At 36.8% G+C, this 18,982-nt stretch overlaps 1 protein-coding gene across 3 annotated transcripts in view; it reads right to left on the reverse strand.

The window, feature by feature from the left end:
- The window catches only part of TXK (TXK tyrosine kinase), a 60,236-nt gene that overhangs the window by 23,287 nt on the left and 17,967 nt on the right, over window positions 1–18,982 (reverse strand). For 2 of the 3 annotated variants that reach the window (XM_019962709.2, XM_070791411.1), the window contains 5 exons: window positions 18,571–18,625; window positions 17,463–17,565; window positions 16,556–16,761; window positions 12,673–12,738; window positions 6,054–6,108 (listed from right to left, as the gene is read on the reverse strand). In XM_019962709.2, coding sequence (XP_019818268.2) covers window positions 6,054–6,108; window positions 12,673–12,738; window positions 16,556–16,761; window positions 17,463–17,565; window positions 18,571–18,625 — 485 coding nt within the window. Of the gene's footprint in view, window positions 1–6,053; window positions 6,109–12,672; window positions 12,739–16,555; window positions 16,762–17,462; window positions 17,566–18,570; window positions 18,895–18,982 lie in introns of those variants that run through there. The other variant, XM_019962710.2, reaches the window with a different exon arrangement.

An 18,982-nucleotide genomic window follows, 5' to 3' on the forward strand; every position in this document is an offset into this window, starting at 1 on the left:
GAACTAGGTGAAGGGGATTGAATTACAAACCTCCTGTTAGAAAATAAATAAGCCACAGGGATGTAATATACAACATAAGAATGTGGTCAATAATATTGTAGTAATTTTGTATGGGGACTGCTGCTGCTGCTGCTAAGTCGCTTCAGTCTTGTCCAACTCTGTGCAACCCCAGAGACGGCAGCCCACGAGGCTACGCCATCCCTGGGATTCTCCAGGCAAGAACACTGGAGTCGGTTGCCATTTCCTTCTCCAACGCATGAGGTGAAAAGTGAAAGGGAAGTCATTCAGTCGGGTCCGACTCTTCACGTCCCCATGGACTGCAGCCTACCAGGCTCCTCCGTCCATGGGATTTTCCAGGCAAGAGTACTGGAGTGGGTTGATATTGCCTTCTCCGGTATGGGGACAAGTGGTGACTAGATTTACAGTGATCATTTCATAATGTATGCAAATATCAAATCACTATGTAGTACACCTGAAACTAATACAATATTGTAAGTCAACCGTGTTTCAATAAAAAAGGAGATTCAAGTACAAATGAAAAAATCTAGAATACGGACACACTACTTATTAGGACCTCTGCTATATAGTTCACGCAATACTCAGAAATAAATTCACAGTCTTATTATATCAATAAATGAGAAGAATACAAAATAAACATATCCAACTCAAGTAGGTTAAGAATTATAAAATAAACTCAGGTAAAGCAGAAGAAAAGAATAAAGGCAAAATCAGAAAATAACAAATTACAAAAACAAAAGTATAATATAGATAGTAATTACATTCAAAGTCTGGCTGTCTAGGGGAAAACCATAAAATAGGTAACCTACTAGTTAACCTACTAGTTAACCTAATTAATAAATAGTGGAGGAAATCTATTAAAAATGTCACAAGGATTCAGAAAAAAATTAAAGGATCTTCTTGGCTCTATGTAATATATTTGAAAACTTGAATAAAATGGATAATTAGCTAGAAAAACATAAAATTTGTTAAAATTGATTCCAGAAAAGCTAGAAATCTAATGGACCTAATAAATTGAAAAGCAGATAAGGTTTTATAAGGGCTTCAACATTAAAAAGCACTACATTGCACTGTGATGTTACTAAATCTTTAAAAAAAGGTAGATAGATCAATTAAATAATTCCAGAGCTTATGAAAAGAAAAAATCTTCCAGATCATACAAAGTAGGCTCAATATCCATACCATAACATAGCAAAGATTGTGCACAAAAGGGAAAACTACCAACCAGTCTTCACTCGTATCAAAGCAAAAACCCTAACTGCTGCTGCTGCTGCCGCTGCGTCGCTTCAGTCGTGCCCGACTCTGTGCAACCCCATAGACTTCAGAAGCCCACCAAGCTCCCCTGTCCCTGGGATTCTCCAGGCAAGAACACTGGAGTGGGTTGCCATTTCCTTCTCCAATTCAGAAAAGTGAAAAGTGAAAGTGAAGTCGCTCAGTCGTGTCCGAGTCTTAGCGACTCCATGGACTACAGCCTACCAGGCTCCTCCATCCATGGGATTTTCCAGGCAAGAGTACTGGAGTGGGGTGCCATCGCCTTCTCCGAAAAACCCTAACTAAACACTAACAAACCGAATCCAGCAGCACAACAAAAGAATAATACACCATAACCAAGAGGGATTACATATAAGAATGTAAAAGTAATGTAACATTAAGAATTGTATTAATATGATTCAACATGTAATAGATCTGAGAAGAAAAATCTCACGAAAATTTCCATAGATGTTGAAGAAGCACTTAATTTCAATTCCTATTATCAAGGGTTTTTTTTATTCTTTATAAAATGGGAATATATGTATATTAACACAATAGCCCTTATTTACTTTGGTCCCAAGTCAAGCATCGTGCTTTATGTGGAAATCATTCTAACTAAAATTAGGAAAAAAGAAATGGCCACTGTCAGCAGTGGTATTTAAAACTGTTCTGAGAAACTAGCCAGTGCCATTAAATGAGGCAGAAATTAGAACCCTGAATTAAAATTGTAAAAGAGGGTTGAAATAATCTGTTTGCTACTGCTAAGATTACATACCTAAACCTAAGAGCATCAACTGAAAAACTACTACAAAAAAATATTTGAGCCACACTCGCCTTCTGTGATGGCCCATACTCTCTCTGTGGAGTGTGTCTCTCTCTAAATAAATCCACTTCTTATCTATAAAAAAAAAAAAAATTTTGAATTCATCAAAGTCATCAGTTACAAAATTAATTCATAGAAATCAAGAGATTTCAAAAGTAAAAATAAAAAGATATGCCCATTTATAATAGAAACAAAAAGATAAATTATTTTAATATAAATTTAAAAATACATGTGCAAAAGTTAAATGAAGAAAACCTTTAAATTCTCCTGAAAAATACAAAAGCATTTGCTTTTTCTAATTAGGTTTTTCATCAATCTAATATCAATTTTTGCTTGAGGCTTAGGTCTAATTTTGATTTTTTTCTATGTGAATAACTAATATATACGTCCTGGAACAAACTGGTCCCCAAACCACACTGATTTGTAATGCACAAATAATTTTCCCTAAATTAATCTTTAAATTTAATGCAAACAACAGGAAGGTTTCTTAAACAAGGCAAAGTAATTCTGAAGTTCATACAGACAAAACATATATTTTCAGAAAGTTTCTTAAAAAGGGAGACTAGCCAGAGAAACCTTCATTGTTTAAAACAGTAAAATGTACTTTGCTGTACAGCAGAAACTAACACAACATTGTAAAGCAACTATCCTCTAATAAAACTTTTAAAAATAAGTAAGTTTAAAAAATTGACAACTGTATCAATATCTCCAATGTTAAGATAACTGGGTGCCACCTAGTGCTTGATTATTGCAGCTTCTAACCTTACATATTCAAAATTGCTACTATTAATAAAGCCCAGGTTTTAAAAACTGCAGTTTGGAAACAACTTTTTTGTTGATATGTTTATAGTGGCAGAATAAAATCATGAAAAGAATGCATATGATATCAAAATTAGTATGAAAATAGCCACATGCCCCTTAAATATGAAAAACAGACCAATCATTTTTTTACTGCAAATGCAGATTTCTGCCTCCCTTAAATTTCACCAAAATCTCAAGGGAACATCTATGTAACTGGAATGTACAAAAACTCACCGTATGGTCAACAGGCTAGTCAAAACGAGGGCTTAATTATAATCCATGATGAGTGTACAGCAAATGGTTTCTTCAAAACTTCCATTTACTTACTCAAAGTGGTCAAAGTGGAGAAGGGAGTTATGTATTTTTTTCTCTTTCTTAAAAGGGTAGATGTGGTCTTTGCCAGACTATTTTATGAAACTTTAACCTTCAAATAACATCTATCTGATATAAACAATTTCAGAGACTAGAAAAAGAGATTAAAAACCCCACATTCCAACTCATTTTATGATGCTAGGATAACATTTATACCAAAACCAGACAAAGAGAACAGAAAATTAGAAGCCGGGCTCACTTTGAACTTGACAGGAAAAATGCTAAATTGAGGATAGCCAAACTAGCAATATATATTTTAAATGACTCATAACCAAATGAAATTTAAGCCAGGCATAATTTTAAAAATAAAAATTGGAAAATATGTAAATTACACAAATATTTTAAGATATATAGGAAAAATATGTGTGTATTTAAAACATCATACATACATTCTTCAGACAGATTAAAGACCTAAATGTGAAAGCACATCTTTAAAACATTTAATGAAAAATATAAAATTCCTTTATTACCTCGGAAAAGAGAGGAATCTCTTAAATAAAAACAAAAAGCAGATATCATAAAGGAAAATATTGAGGGATTTGACATTAACATTTAAAAATTTTTGTATACGACAATAGTCTAAAGTTTACAGAAAGCCAGAAATCCAAAAAATATCATTGTAACACATAATGCCGAAAGATTGGTATTCGGAATATATTTCTTAAGTACAATACATATTGATCAGTATAAAAAAAACCAAACACATTATAGAAAAATGAGCAAAGGATATTAACAGGCATGTAACAGCAGAAGTAGGACAACTGGTCAAAGACAAATGGAAAGTTACTTCAATTGAACTGTTTACCAAAGAAATGTACATTTTAAAATACAGAATTTTTCACTCAATGAATTGGGGGAAAAATGTGAAACTACCCACTGTTAGTAAGAATATGAGTGAGTGTTAATCACTCAGTCGTATCTGACTCTTTGCAACCCCATGGATTGTAGCCTGCCAGGCTCCTCTGCCCATGAGATTTTCCAGGCAAGAATACTGGAATAAGTTGCCATGCCTTCCTCCAGGGGATCTTCCCAACCCAGGGATTGAATCTCAGATCCCTTACCATCTGAGCCATGAGAAAAGCCCATGTAGGAAATCAGCTTTTTCACTCCCTGTAAGAGTATAAATTGGTCTAAGTACTGAATCCTGATTTGAATACACAGTATCTAGTCATGTTAAATCTGCACATATCCTCTGACCAGATGATTCCATTTTGGAGTGTAATTCAAAGAACCCCTTGCCCTTGTATAAAAGATGACATGCACAAGGATGTTCTTTGCAGCACTGTTTGTAAGAGCAAAAAAATTAGAAATGATTAGAATGTTTATCTACAGTAAAATTGATACATTTTTATATAATCATAATGAAATAGTACACAATACTTGAAGGTATGTGTTGATCCTATATGCCTATGAATTAAAAGGAAAATACAATGTTTGGTTAAAAAATCAACATATATGTGCTCTCCTTGACATCAAATATTAAAACACATAAAATAGCACTATAGGTTGTTTATACACATACATGTGATAAAAGTATAAACCCATGGACAAAATGGGAACATGCTCCTCTATTGTGGTTGCCTCTGAGAAGTGAGGACCAAAAAGATAAGGGAGAGGGTGGGCCTCAACAGTTTCTGTAATGTCTTATTTTATTAAAGAATGTTATGATCAGTGCTACTATTTGTGATATCTGGGTTGTGGGTATGGAGGTTTTGCTACAAAATGCCCCATTCTACTCTTGGTAGGGAGGTCAGATTCTCACCCTGTTCTGGCTTCCTCTCAGATGCAGAACCTCATGTAGAACCCGGCCAGCCCAGTGATTCGGGCCATATTGCCTGTAACAAGCTTGCTTTCTGTGGACCGAATTGTCCATTCCTTTCTCCAGTTCTGTCTGCTTATCACTACATCTTCCTTGTCCGTTCTGAACCAATATATAATGTCACCATGCCAGGCAGATATCACATTTGCTGTCATGTTCCCTTTCCTTGTAGCCAATGAGACCGGGCCAGACCTCCAACCTCCATCCCCACCAGCCCCTGAGAGGTCTGTGTTCCTCATACTCAGCCTATCCCCCAACTACTAACTGCATCTTCCCTGTGTCATAGGTCTTTACTGGCACTGAGTTTTGAGTTACAGAACTGATTTTTTTCTCACTCATATTACTAGATTTCCTCAACATTCAACATCAGGTCATAATGACATGCATACTTCTCAGCTACTTTCTAGTTTTGACTATGCATTTACCCACAGCTGATACTTACCGTCAGTTGGAAATTTAAACTACACTCAGTTTTGTTTTGTTTTGACCTAAATGAGCAGTTTTGATCTAAGTTTGATATTTTGGCTGCTCCACTCTTCCTTTTGTTCCCAAAGAATGAAAGTGCAGCTGCATGTATTTTTCTGTATCTGTGCTTTTTACGAGTCTAAGCTAAGCTCAGGAGGACAGAGAATCTATTGGACTGACATTGATGCAAATGTAAACAGGCAATTCAAATAGAGACCCTTCTGGCAGAATGCACTTTGGAGTGAATGAAGCAGTTTTGGTATGTTAGAGATGAAATCATTTCAGGAGAAAGATATGTGAAATTGTGGTGAAAATCAATGGAAAACATGATTTGATATAAATTAATCTATTTTAATACAAAATGTAGTAGCAGTGAAGTTGTAATAATATTTTAGAACTAAAAAAAAAACCAGGAAGTAATAAAACATTTTTAGCTGAGTATTTATAATTCACCTCTCTCAGAAATTTTGAAACTATCCACAAAATGACTCATGAATAAATTACCTCTTGTCTCAAAAGACGTTCTGCCTGATTTCTAGTAATATTCCTATGGTACCACCTGTAAAAGCAATAAAAATAATTTTTAAGTGTTATATATCATTTATTTCCAGAAAAATACCTGTTCCATTTCCTTTATTTTAAAAAACACACTCCAGAACTAATTTTATAAATGGACTGATTAATTCACATAAACAATAATGTACTATAATAATATATCAATTGATTTTTTAACACAGTTATATTAATTGCAAGCCAGTATCTCATTTTTCTACCATATTTCAATTCAACTTTCTGAAACACACTTGGTTTAACACACTTAATTTTGAATGGTTTAACTTCCTGAAAATTTCCATGAAATGTGTGTGGTTAAAAAGCCATCATCTTCGATAAACACTTTCCTGAGCTTTGGTTAAACCCAACTAAAACATACACATTTCTTTCCCCTCAGGAATATCTTATTTGCATGCTTTTACATGTGCCGTTACCTTTCCAAACTTAAAACTCATACTGACTCATCTGATTCTCCTAAATATGTTGTTGTTGCTGTTTAGTTGCTAAGTCATGTCCAACTCTTTTGCAACCCCATAGCTCACCAGACTACTCCGTCCTTGGGATTTCCCAGGCAAGAATACTGCAGTGGGTTGTCATTTCCTTCTCCCAGGGATCTTCCCCAGTCAGGGGTTGACTCACGTCTCCTGCATTGGCAGGTGAATTCTTTACCACAGAGCCACCTGGGAAGCTCCAAAGTATGTCACCTTGTAGTAAAGTCAGTAATTTACTAGAGTAAATGGAACAACCAGTATACTAATCACCCCACCCACACCCTCCTGGGCCTCATATTCTCCTCATTCTGCCCTCACTCACTAAACTTCCATCACATTGGATTTCTTTCCTGGCTGAAATTCACCAAGCCCTTTTCTGCCTCCAGCCTTCCTGTTGTCTCTGCATGAAACACGTCATTAAATGACCTTAAAATATCAGACGTTCACACAGTAATCATAATTAATGAACACTGTAATTTAAACATATGGTTTTGGGACCTCCCTGGAAGTTCAGTGGTTAAAACTTCATCTTCCAATACAAGGGGTGTGTGGGTTTGATCCTTGATCTGGGAGCTAAGATCTCACATACCTCAGGGACAAAAGACCAAAAACAAAACAGAAGCAATATTGTAACAAATTCAGTAAAGATTTCTTTTTAAATGGTCCACATAAAAAATCTTTAATAAAAATTTTATTAAAAAAAAAAAATAAATGGTTTGATGTGACAGCACCTAAGCAGTAAGCAAATGTTGTACAGGAAAGAGAGAGGAAGTGACAATAGAACAATGGAGAGGAAAAGAAAAATGGAAACACTTTCATTTCAAAACAAGATTTTAAAAAGAGGTTAATCTAATATTACCAGAAATACTATTTTTGTGGACAGCGGAAGAAAGGGTGTGTGTATAACCAGGCATTAAGTCAAGTGAGGGAGCCCAGTGGTGGCTGAATGAGACTCATACCTGCCTGAGACAATGGAACCTATCTCCTCATGTGGACTTCCCCTAACCTTCTATAGTAGAAAGCTGCCACTAACTAACATGGCCAGGTTTTTAAAATATTAATGCACTTCAATTGAAAATGGTCTTTTAAAAAGATGAACCACAGAGAACAGGAGATGATTACAGATGATTCTAGTCAAAGTCATATAACTACCTATTGCTAATGGGAACAAGAGTAACTGTGAATTTAAACTGTGCCTATCATTCAATACTTGTTAATGAATATTCTTATTGTGGGAGGGAATTTCAAGATGAGTCTGAGACCTCTTGTTGTAGAAAGAAGAAATTCTTTCAAAATAAATGAGGCAGAGTTAAATTCAAGGGGACCAATTTAAAGAGGCCCCCATACTGGCTAAGTTATGAAATATGGGTCTAAAAAGAGACTAATGATTATAGCTCACTGAAATAGACTGAAGTTGAGAAAAGAGAAGACTGCATAATGACACTCAAAAAGGGAGGAATTAACATAAACTGATTTTTTTCTAAATAATGTTTCTTTACCTGCAGTCATGTTGGTATTAATTTTGTTGCTTTGTATTTATTTATTATAGTGATAAATAAAATATATTGTGATTAAATATAAATTAAAAATCCATCCGTGTGGAAGTCATTCTCAGAATGACTTCAAAAAAGTAACAAAAGAACCAGATAGAAGTATATGATGAATTTAAGATCAATTAAAATAAGGCAGAATTCCATCTGCATTATGATAATGATAAGTAAAAGGCAGAAAAAGGATAAATGTAATTTAGAGGAGGTTGAGGCATGGTATTTCAGAATTTCAACTATTTAAGTCAGATGATAAAAGGTAGAAGAGTTTTTTGTTTTGTTTTATTTCAAATAGGTAAGGCTGCAACTTCTTTACTGAGACAATACTGATTATAAAACTAACATTGAATGATGTCAGTAGAACCCCCAATACACAGGATTGGGGTGGGGATTCTATTAATACATTTTTTAAAATCTACTACATCTAACTGTGGTTGACTACAACCATCACATATGGAACTTACATGTAAGCCTCCCATGCGCCAGTCTTAGATGTCTAATCAATAAAGAACAGTATTGTGGCTTTGAGTTTTAGACCTGGAAACCCTATTAGATCTGAGAAGGTTAATTTGCTTCACTTGGTGACTTTCTGACCCTGAGAAGATTTAAGCATTTAGTGTAGAGAAAATGAGGTAAGTCACATTCATAGCTCAGGATAATCAATGTCTGCTACTTAAAGTATCAAAAATTTTAAGAGAATCTGGCATATCAGATTTTTTGTCTTTGCTTGAAGATTTATAACTAATCTTCAACTTGTTTACCAGCTGAGCCACAAGGGAAGCCTCTGATAGCTCAGTTGATAAAGAATCCGTCTGCAATGCAGGAGACACCAGTTCAATTCCTGGGTGGGAAAGATCTGCTGGAAAAGGGATAGGCTACCCACTCCAGTATTCTTGGGCTTCCCTGAGACCTGGGTTTGATCCCTGGGATGGGAAGATCCTCCAGAGTAAGGGAAAGGCTACCCACTCCAGTATTCTGGCCTAGAGAATTCCGTGGACTGTAAAGAGTTGGACACAACTGAGTGACTTTCACTTCACACTTCAACTTGATATTTGAAGTTTGAGAATAACTAATTTTTAAAATGATATTCACATGGTTAAAATAACTCAATTCACATTATGTTTAATTAAACATTTATGTTTAATTTATTACATTTCCAGGATCATGTAAGGACGTACAAGGGACTATTACAATTGCAAATTTGACGGCATGTCCTTTATAAAGAAAACTGAATTTATTCAATTTATTAATGCAAGTTAAATGTTTCAGGAAACTTAATTAACTGAGTTTGTAAGTAGGATGGATTGTTTAAGGATATTTTTATGTCGAGTATGCATTTAGGTAATTGTTCTTTTTTAGATTTATAAATAGTATATCAAGATTTTAAAGTTCAATTTGAAGGCTTACTGAAAACAAAGTTTTTTCATTGTAATGTTGATAATTTGGATATTAATTTCAAACCAAAGTAGCCATAAACATTTCTCTGTATAAAGGTTCCCCAGAGATGTCAGAAGCCCACGTGGACAGCATTCCTTCTTCCATCAGCCCCCTATCTCCTTCCTTTCTCCTTTAGGCCTCAAGTCACATCCTCAGAAAGGTCTTCCCCACTCAACATGCTCATTTAAATTATATTCCCTCCCCTCTTGTTTCCTTCCCATGCCCCATACTATTCCTTCATAACACCACAATTTAAAATGATGTATTTGTGAATTCAGGGTTGCTTAATGTCTATTTCCTTGTGAAGCTGTAAGTTCCATGAAAACCAGGACTCCTTCTGTGTATTCCATATTGTGTTTCCACTGCTTACAACAGCTAACATCTAACATTATCCTAAGTACATAATGATAAAGATCAAACAAATTAAGTGGAGGACTGAAGTAACTCTGAATGTAGTGTACCAGTTATACTAGGCAAGGTGGACAAAGCTGTCAATGTCTTTCTTGTTTCACAGTTCAAGGAAATAGTCATAACTTCTAGAATGTATTGAAGAGCTACTATGTACCGAATGAGACAGGCATTATTGTCCCCAGGGTTCAGATCATTCAGAGATTTAACGGCATTAGGTAACTTTGCTCAGAGCTGAACCATTAGTCAAGAGGGATGCCAGGATTTGAACCCAGATTTCTCTGATTTCTAAGCCCGTACTACTGCACTTCAATGTGGGACAGTAGTTTCTGTACAGTCAGTAGAATGGTGCTTGGTGCATAGTAAGTGGTTGATCAATTTTAGTGATTTATATTGATGATCTATATTTTAATAACCTTCTTGAAACCATAATAAAATTTAAAATTGGTCTTTTCATAATTAAAGTCATTATAAAAGAAGGCTTACAGAAACATAAATCCAGGCTAAGGAAATGAGATGATCAGAGTGGTTTAATTTGTGATCCAGTATCTGCAGTATAAACAAGTTGTTAAAGCCAGACGCTAAGCCTGGTCTAAACAGGGGAAGCAACAAGCACATCAATTCATAACAGAAGGAAGAAAAGTAGCCCTGCTGATTACTGAGCATCCACTTGCTAACCACCAGGCACTGTGTTAGGTACCTTCACACAGGTCTCCTTTAATTTCCAGGAAAATCCAAACTGAAGTTAGAATATGGTGATAAAACCATCTTATTTTTCTGGTTTTTCTTAGCAGGATATTTTCAAACAAAATTTTCCCTGACCTGGCCTTCAAAGAGTTCAAAGAGACCTGTTTGTGCTGAGCAGCTTCAGCTGGGGCTAGTGGTGAGTTCCTCTCCCCCACCACACCCCCCTGCCTACTCCCACCCCCAACTCCAAGCATGGGGCATGCCTGAGCAACTGTAGAGAGTTGTGGGGCTATTTGCTAAGGAAGGCGGGGTCAGCCACCTGGGGGCTTTGAGTGGAGAAGGAATTTCAGGGTAGAGCTAAATGACAGATCAAGAGAGGGGTTATGACAAGCTAAGCAAAGGAGAGGAAGAGAGAAGAGACACTGTGATGGAGCTGAGGACAGAGACTTGAGGAGAATGGAAACAGACAGCAGAAAGGTCTGGTAAGGTTATGGGTGTTTTCAGTGACGGATGTGCTGAGTCTGGAGTTTCCCAGGTGGCACTAGTGGTAAAGAACCTGCCTGCCAACGCAAGAGATATAATAGACGCAGGTTCTATCCCTGGGTTGGGAAGATCCCCTGGAGGAGGGCATGGCAACGCACTACAGTATTCTTGCCTAGAGAATCCCATGGACAGAGGAGCTTGGTGGGCTAAAGTTCATGGGGTCACACAGACTCAGACATGACTGAAGCGACTTGGCAGGCAGGCAGGCATGCTGAGTCTGGCCTACAAATGGGCTTCAATAAGCAGCAAGGCAGTCCAAGGCTGAGTTCTCTTTTAATTTGCCTGGTTCTCAGGCAGGTACCTGTTCTAATGCCTCAACTCACATCACCTAATACAACCTACTAGAACATATGCTAATTGCAAAACCAGTATCTAAGCCAGGGGAGGGCACTCAAGTGCTCAAACTGCAAACCTAAATTTATAAAAGACTAGGAAACCAACCCAGAATACTCTTTGGAAGGAGTGATGCCGAAGCTGAAACTCCAATACTTTGGCCACCTGATGCAAACAGCTGATTCATTGGAAAAGACCGTGATGCTGGGAAAGATCGAAGGCAGGAGGAGAAGGAGGCAACAGAGGCAACAGAGGATGGCATCACCAATTCATGGACATGAACTTGGGCAAAGTCCAGAAGATGGTGAGGGACAGGGAAGCCTGCCAAGCTGCAATCCCAGGGCTCCCAAAGAGTCAGACATGACTTGGTAACTGTACAACAAGGACCACTCCTAGCCCTGTCACTCTCTATCTATACATTAATATCTCAACCTTATTTTCTGATCTGCAGATTGAGGGGTTAAATAGTGCTTGCTTATGTTTTATCTTCTAAATCCATTAATATATTATAAAAAGAATGCATTTCTAAGCAAAACTCTAGTGAACATATCAAAAGTTCTTCTGAACTATAGCATTAGCCTATTTCTCATCTTCAGTGATTTCTAAACACTTCAAAACATGAGTCAAACTATAGTAATATGTCTGTATATTAAGTCTAACTTAATTAATGAACAACTGATGTCACTTTTTATTTTTATTTTTTATTTTTGGTCAAGCTGCACAGCATAGAACATCTTAGTTCCCCAACCAAGGATGGAACCCATGCCTCCCGCAGTAGAAGTGTAGAGTCTTAACCACTGGACCACCAGGGAAGTCCCCATTTTTAAAATAATAACTTTTCCACTTAGGACATGCAGTAAAACAAGTGCAAGATGAGTGTTTGGTTTCTTGTACTCACTGTTAAAATTTTCTTTAATTGGCCACACAAAACAAAAAAAAAGTAATTTTAAGAAAAAGAAGTTTCTGAATCAGCCATTATTAAGATCAAAAATCTAAGCTAAAGCTTCCAAATGTGTTACTTTCTTTTCCCTTTTCAGACCCAAAACAGTATGTATACTAATAAGTTACCCAAATGTACCTGATTTTTATAGATTAACCATGGGACATATTTTGGAGGACACTTACTCATATATTTCTAAATTAGTTGGTTTGTTTTCGGTCACATAGTTGCTTGGAATTAAGCCTTCATTCCTACAAACACAAAGCAAAAATCAAAATTTTGACACACCTGTGGTATTATTGTGGCGAAGATCCCTTTAAAAAACCTCAAGGATGCAGAGGAAAATCAAATTCATTTGACTAATTAAATTGTCGAGAGAAGAAAAAACTTTTTTTCATTTGAACATTCAACTAAAATCTTTGCACAACAAATACTAAGTTTCTGATGTTTAACATTAGTAGTTTAAGATGTTTTCTGACACAGATATCTTTGCAAATAGGAAAAGGGCCACTTAACATGATCACTGGGACATCATAGTGACTAGATTAAAAACATACCAACTACAAAGATATTGACGTAATTCTTTTTCATTGCTGCAGAGCATCCCACAGAATGGATATCCTAGTTTAGCCATGCCTCCATTCCAACAAAGCTGTACAGAAATACTTGAATATGCCTTCTTGTGCACAAGTAAGAGTATTTCTCTAAGACAGATACAAAGTGGGGGAATTGCCGGGTTGCTGATTAAGCGGTTCTTTTCAGTAGATACAGCAAATTGCTGTCGAAGGGCAACAATTTTCACACTTATCAGCAGGGGAGGAGTTTTTCTTTTCCTATAACTTTACTAACAAAATCTGAAATTTAAAATCATGAAAGATCTCCAAGACATATTATTGAGGAATACAAGCAAGTTGCAGAGCAATGCATAAAGTCTAGTCAGATTTAAGTAAATTAAATCTTCAGACAATACCATATTTTTAATACATCCAAGAAAGTGCATTGAAAGCGATCTGGACAGGAAGATCATTGAAATGAATCACTAAATGGATAATGGTGCTTACTTTTGGGAAAGAGTCTGGGTTTGGAGGTGTGGCAAAGCAGAATTTGGGCACTATTTATCATGTTTGAATATTATTTTTTTAAAACCTATATTCACTTATTAACTTTGAAGTTAAAAATTGGTGCTATTTAAGTCTGAGTCCTGACAACACACCACCTGCAAGGGTAGTTAATTATACAGCCCTGAACCTACTAACTCATATGATCACTGGGACATCATTCCTCTCTACCCGCTGAAAAGCCTCCAGCATATGTTGAGTCTTAATGAAGAACTGGTAAAAGAGCCAAATCATTAAGAAAACATAAAGAAAGAGATTTGTATGTACTTAGATACTTATAACCTTATACCTTAGATACTTATACCTTAGATACCTATAACGCTTAGATACTTATAACCTCAAAATCTTGACAAGGATCAGAAATCAAGGCCAGAATTCTCTCCCTGAAAGTAGACATACTCCTCAGAATTCTTTTCTACCCAGGACTCCAGTCTAGAATTAACAATCTATCGCAACCAGTACAAAGAACCGATACAAAGGCCCTTTGTATCCCAGGGCCATTTTTTCTAATTTCATTCAGAAACTACTGCAATGTTTACTTCCAAAACTAGTCATTGTAGAAATATGAAAATGAGTAAGACACTGTTTCTGTTTCTATCTTAGAGCTTAATAGGAAAAAAAAATTCAAATTGCGAAAAAAAAAAAAAGCATAAATTAGAAGAAGAACTTGTAGGTAGAAACTAGTATTATGCTTATTTACAAATAAAATTCATTAAAAACAGAACTATCATATGATCCAGCAATTCCACCTCTGGGTATTTATCTGAAGAAAATGAAAACACTAACTTAAAAAGATACCTGCACCCCCATGTTCACTGTAACACTATTTATAACAGCCAAGATATGAAATATTATTCACCCATAAAAAGAAAAAAATTTTGTCATTTGCAACAACATAGACGGACCTTGACAGCATTATACTAAGTGAAATAAAGAAAAACCATGTGGTCTCACTTACATGTGAAATCTTTAAAAAAAAATGAAAAATTGAAACAAAACAAGCTCAAAGGACAAAGAATACACTGGTGGCTGCCAGAGGCAAGGGTGGTTGCAGGGCGATAAAATGGGTGAAGGGGATCAAAAGGTATAAACTTCCAGTGACACAATAAATGAGGCTTGGGGATATGATGTATAGAATGGTGTCGAGTTAATAGTACTGTATTGCATGTTTCAATTCTACAGTGATAACAGAACAGACTTCTGTAAGATTTCAATACATTTAGACCATGAAATTTTTGCACCCGGTCTTATGTCCCTGAATATGTTCCAGTGTCTCCTAGTTTATTGTCTTATCAATTCAGTTCAGTTCAGTAGCTCAGTCATGTCGGACTCTTTGCAACCCCATGGACTGCAGCACGCCAGGCTTCCCTTTCCATCACCAACTCCCGGAGCTTGCTCAAACTCATGTCCATCAAGTCAGGGATGCCATCCAACCATCTCATCCTCTGTCGTCCCCTTCTCCTCCCACCTTCAATCTCTTCCAGCATCAGGGTCTTTTCCAATGAGTCAGTTCTTCGAATCAGGTGGCTAAAGTATTGGAGTTTCAGCTTCAGCATTAGTCCTTCCAATGAATATTCAGGACTGATTTCCTTTAGGATTGACTGGTTGGATCTCCTTGCAGTCCAAGGGACTCTCAAGAGTCTTCTCCAACACCACAGTTCAAAAGCATCAATTCTTCAGCACTCAGCTTTCTTTAGAGTCCAACTCTCACATATCCATACAGGACTACTGAAAAAACCATAGCTTTGACTAGGCGGATCTTTGTTGGGAAAGTAATGTCTCTGCTTTTTAATATGCTGTCTAGGTTGGTCATAGCTTTTCTTCCAAGGAGCAAGTGTCTTTTAATTTCATGGCAGAAGTCACCATCTGCAGTGATTTTAGAGCCCAAAAATATAAAGTCTCTCACTGTTTCCATTGTTTCCCCATCTACTGGCCATGAAGTGATGGGACTGGATGCCATGATCTTAGTTTTCTGAATGTTGAGTTTTAAGCCAACTTTTTCACTCTCCTCTTTCATTTTCATCAAGAGGCTTTTTAGTTCTTTTTATTGTCCATAGGAACTTGAATAGAGTTTGTATCCTACTGTTGTGTGAAAGTTGTATAAATTTATATTATGTTGAATTGATTCATAGTGCTTTTCAGGTCTACTATATCCTTCTACTTCTCTGTATATTCATTCTATTACTTTTTAAGAGTTTGATATTGAAACTCTAACTAAACATCTTAATTTACCTACTTTTAAAAAATTATAATATATATAATAGAACTATATGTAACTTTGTTCTATATTTTCCAAGTCTCCTGTAAATGTGTTACCTTAGTTTCATAATTTAAAAAAGTTAAAAAGCATTAAAAGTGAAAAATAGTACCATATTGCATGTCTGATTGCTAAGACAGTAAATCATAAAAGTTCCCATCACAAGGGAAAAAAAATTGTAACTATGTATGCTGCCGAATGTTAACTAGACTTGTAGTGATTATTTCACAATAAATACGAAGAGCAAATCATTATGTTGTACACCTGCAGCTAATATAATGTTCTATGTCAATTATAGAGACTTCCCTGGTGGCTATACCTGAGAAGAAAGAAAGAAAGGGAAAAGGGAGGAAGGAAGGGAAGGAGGGAGGGAGAAAGGAAGGAGGGAAAGGAAACAGAGAGGGTAAGTAATTTGCCCCAAAACACACAGCAGTGTGTGGCTACATCAGGCTATAAAGCCACATGTACCTAGTTTGGAGAGTCTGCCTGAAATCACAGCATTATAATGCCCATTCATACAGACGGAGAGGTGTGGGAACAGCTTCTGTTTCATTTACAAGGGAGAGTTATAAACCTTGAGAAAATAAACAGAGTCTATTTCTCTAATAAACTAAATGGAGTCTATTTCACACTTTGGAAGTCTGTAGGGACTAAAAGAGGAAAGATTTGGTAAAGACAAACCACCAGTCTTACCCCAAGCGGTCTCTTGCCTTCCACCAGTGAGGATCATACTTCTCCAAGATAAGGTATTCCTCTGCTCTCTTTAAAGCTAGATCATAGGGCTCTCTGGGCAGGAAATCGTACAGTGCCTTAACATGGATCTTCTCTTCAGAAACCTCAGAGGGTGGGAGGGGAGGCAGTGGCTTGCGTTTTGATGGTTGCCCATGGCCCCTGTTGGACTGTAAAAAATTAAGGAATGAGTCGTGGTACTATTGTTTAAGTGATCTGAGCTAAAAAAGAATAAGGGTAGAGAGCATCTGCCTGCCGCCTTGTTTCTCCCAGCTAGCTGCAGTAAAGCAGAAGCCTGGTGGTATAAACATAGGAAATGACTAACTACAAAACAATTTTCAGATCCAGCAACACACTCATCATTTTGTAAATTCTCAAGATCACAAATTCTCTTGCCAGCATGGCACTGAATATTTTCATGTCATAATTCTTAAAATGTTATTTTCTCCTTAATAATTTCACTTTAAGGATTTTTCTCCTTTAGAAAAAGGAGAGAGAGAGAGGGAAAAAAAAAAGCTTTTCCCTTTAATATGCTGTAAGCTTGTGTTTGGGCTTATCAACTTCCCAAGAAAATTTATTTTCTAACACTGAACTGAAAATTAATCCTGGCCTCAAAATGGTGATAGCCAGAAGGCATTTTTTCCCCAATTTCAAATTCTGCCAAAATATTGCAGAATAGGCCATTTTAACTGGTCTTATTTTCTTTCCCTTTCTTCTAGGCTGTTGATTCACTAAAAGTTTATTGAAAACTTATTATGTGCCAAGCATGACATTAGGTTCTGGGCAGGGTAGCAAACGGTACCTCACGAAGCACAGACCCTAAAAATGCCACCTTCCTCTACCCCTTCTCCCCCTTCAAAATGATACTCACTTGCTTCTTACTTGGCAAGTCACTGAACCACGGTCTGCGACGCTGTGTGTATTTTTCTGAAAGTTCTTCATCTTTGCTAAGGCTTATTTGTGTCCTCACTTGCCTGTCATTGAAAAATAATTACGTTACAAAGGATTATTTTACTCTTAGCTATAAATCCACTAGACTATAAACAAGCTAGTAGTGAAGTCTTCTTCCTATTTTTTATTTAGAAGACTTCCTAACTCCATTTCCTTGGGCAAGGTACTCTGGGACCTCTCAGAACTTTATTTTACTTTTTTTAATCTAGGACTAGAGACACTAAGAGCATATAGAGTTGCTATGAATAATAAAATTGAGAAAATACATGTCACACGGGCAATACAGAGTCTGGTGACTATTAAGGGCATACAGTTAAATCACGATAATGAAGACCTTTCTGTGTCAGGCAGTGTTTCACATTTCACATGCATTGCCTCATTTGAAAGCATCTATTGTTAAAAAGTAGACATGGTGTAGCGATTAAGAACATGAGTTTGGATCCCAGATCTACCATTTTTATAGTGTGGCCTTGGGCAACGTAACCTCCCTAGGCCTGCGTTTCTTCATCTGTATAATGGGGATTGTAAAAACAAACAAATAAAAAGGGTGGTTTTGAGAGTTACTAAGAGCTAAAAAAAGTAAACTGTTTAATACAGTCTGACATACAGGACTCCCATTAAATGCTGGCTGTTACTATTATCATGGCACCCTGGATTTTTATCTTTATCCATCATTTACTGGGCACCAAAGTATAAAACACATTGGTAGTTTCAGGGAGAACCTCAAATAAGACAGGATTCTTGCCCTTAAAAGGTAAAAATTACAGAATGAGACACAGACACATAAATAGCACGCATGAAACAAAAATTAAATAGAGAACCAGGCCGCATGCTCTGGGAACACAATGGAAGGAGCAATTAAGTCCAAGAGGATCGAGAAAGGACCGTGGACCTGACACGTGACCTATCGCTAGCTTTAAATGAATGGCCATTCAGTAGGGAAAAAATGGGAGGAGTTTCCCAGGCAGATGAACAGCAGATTCAAAGAAACATGGAGATTCCACCCAAGAAGTTGCCCTCGGACTTACCGCTTCTGCACGGAACAGCAACAGCAGCAGCAGAAAATCGACTGGATGGTGTTATCTGAAAAGCAGATCATTTTCAACTGTTAGAAAGCCATGAATCCATGATATTGGAAAGAGGAGGCTGCTGGCACTATTCCAAAGGAGGAAATCTCTGAGGGCATGGGTAATAGAAAGTTTCCTACACATGCAAACCTTTACCCTGCCCTTCTTCACTAGTAGAAGATGAAAGATTGTCACTAACACGAAAATAAGTTACTGGTACCCTGGCCACTGTGGTTTCCCTTCTCAGGCTCTTATCTCTGGGTCTGGTTTCATGCATTTCCTCAGTCAGTGGATGAAAAATGACCAGTGTATTCACTTTACATTGATAAGGGCTGATGTCGGCTGACAAATGTACCAAAGAATATGATTCTGA

Source organism: Bos indicus, chromosome 6 (assembly GCF_029378745.1).
Source record: "Bos indicus isolate NIAB-ARS_2022 breed Sahiwal x Tharparkar chromosome 6, NIAB-ARS_B.indTharparkar_mat_pri_1.0, whole genome shotgun sequence".
Classification (NCBI taxonomy): Eukaryota; Metazoa; Chordata; class Mammalia; order Artiodactyla; family Bovidae; genus Bos; species Bos indicus.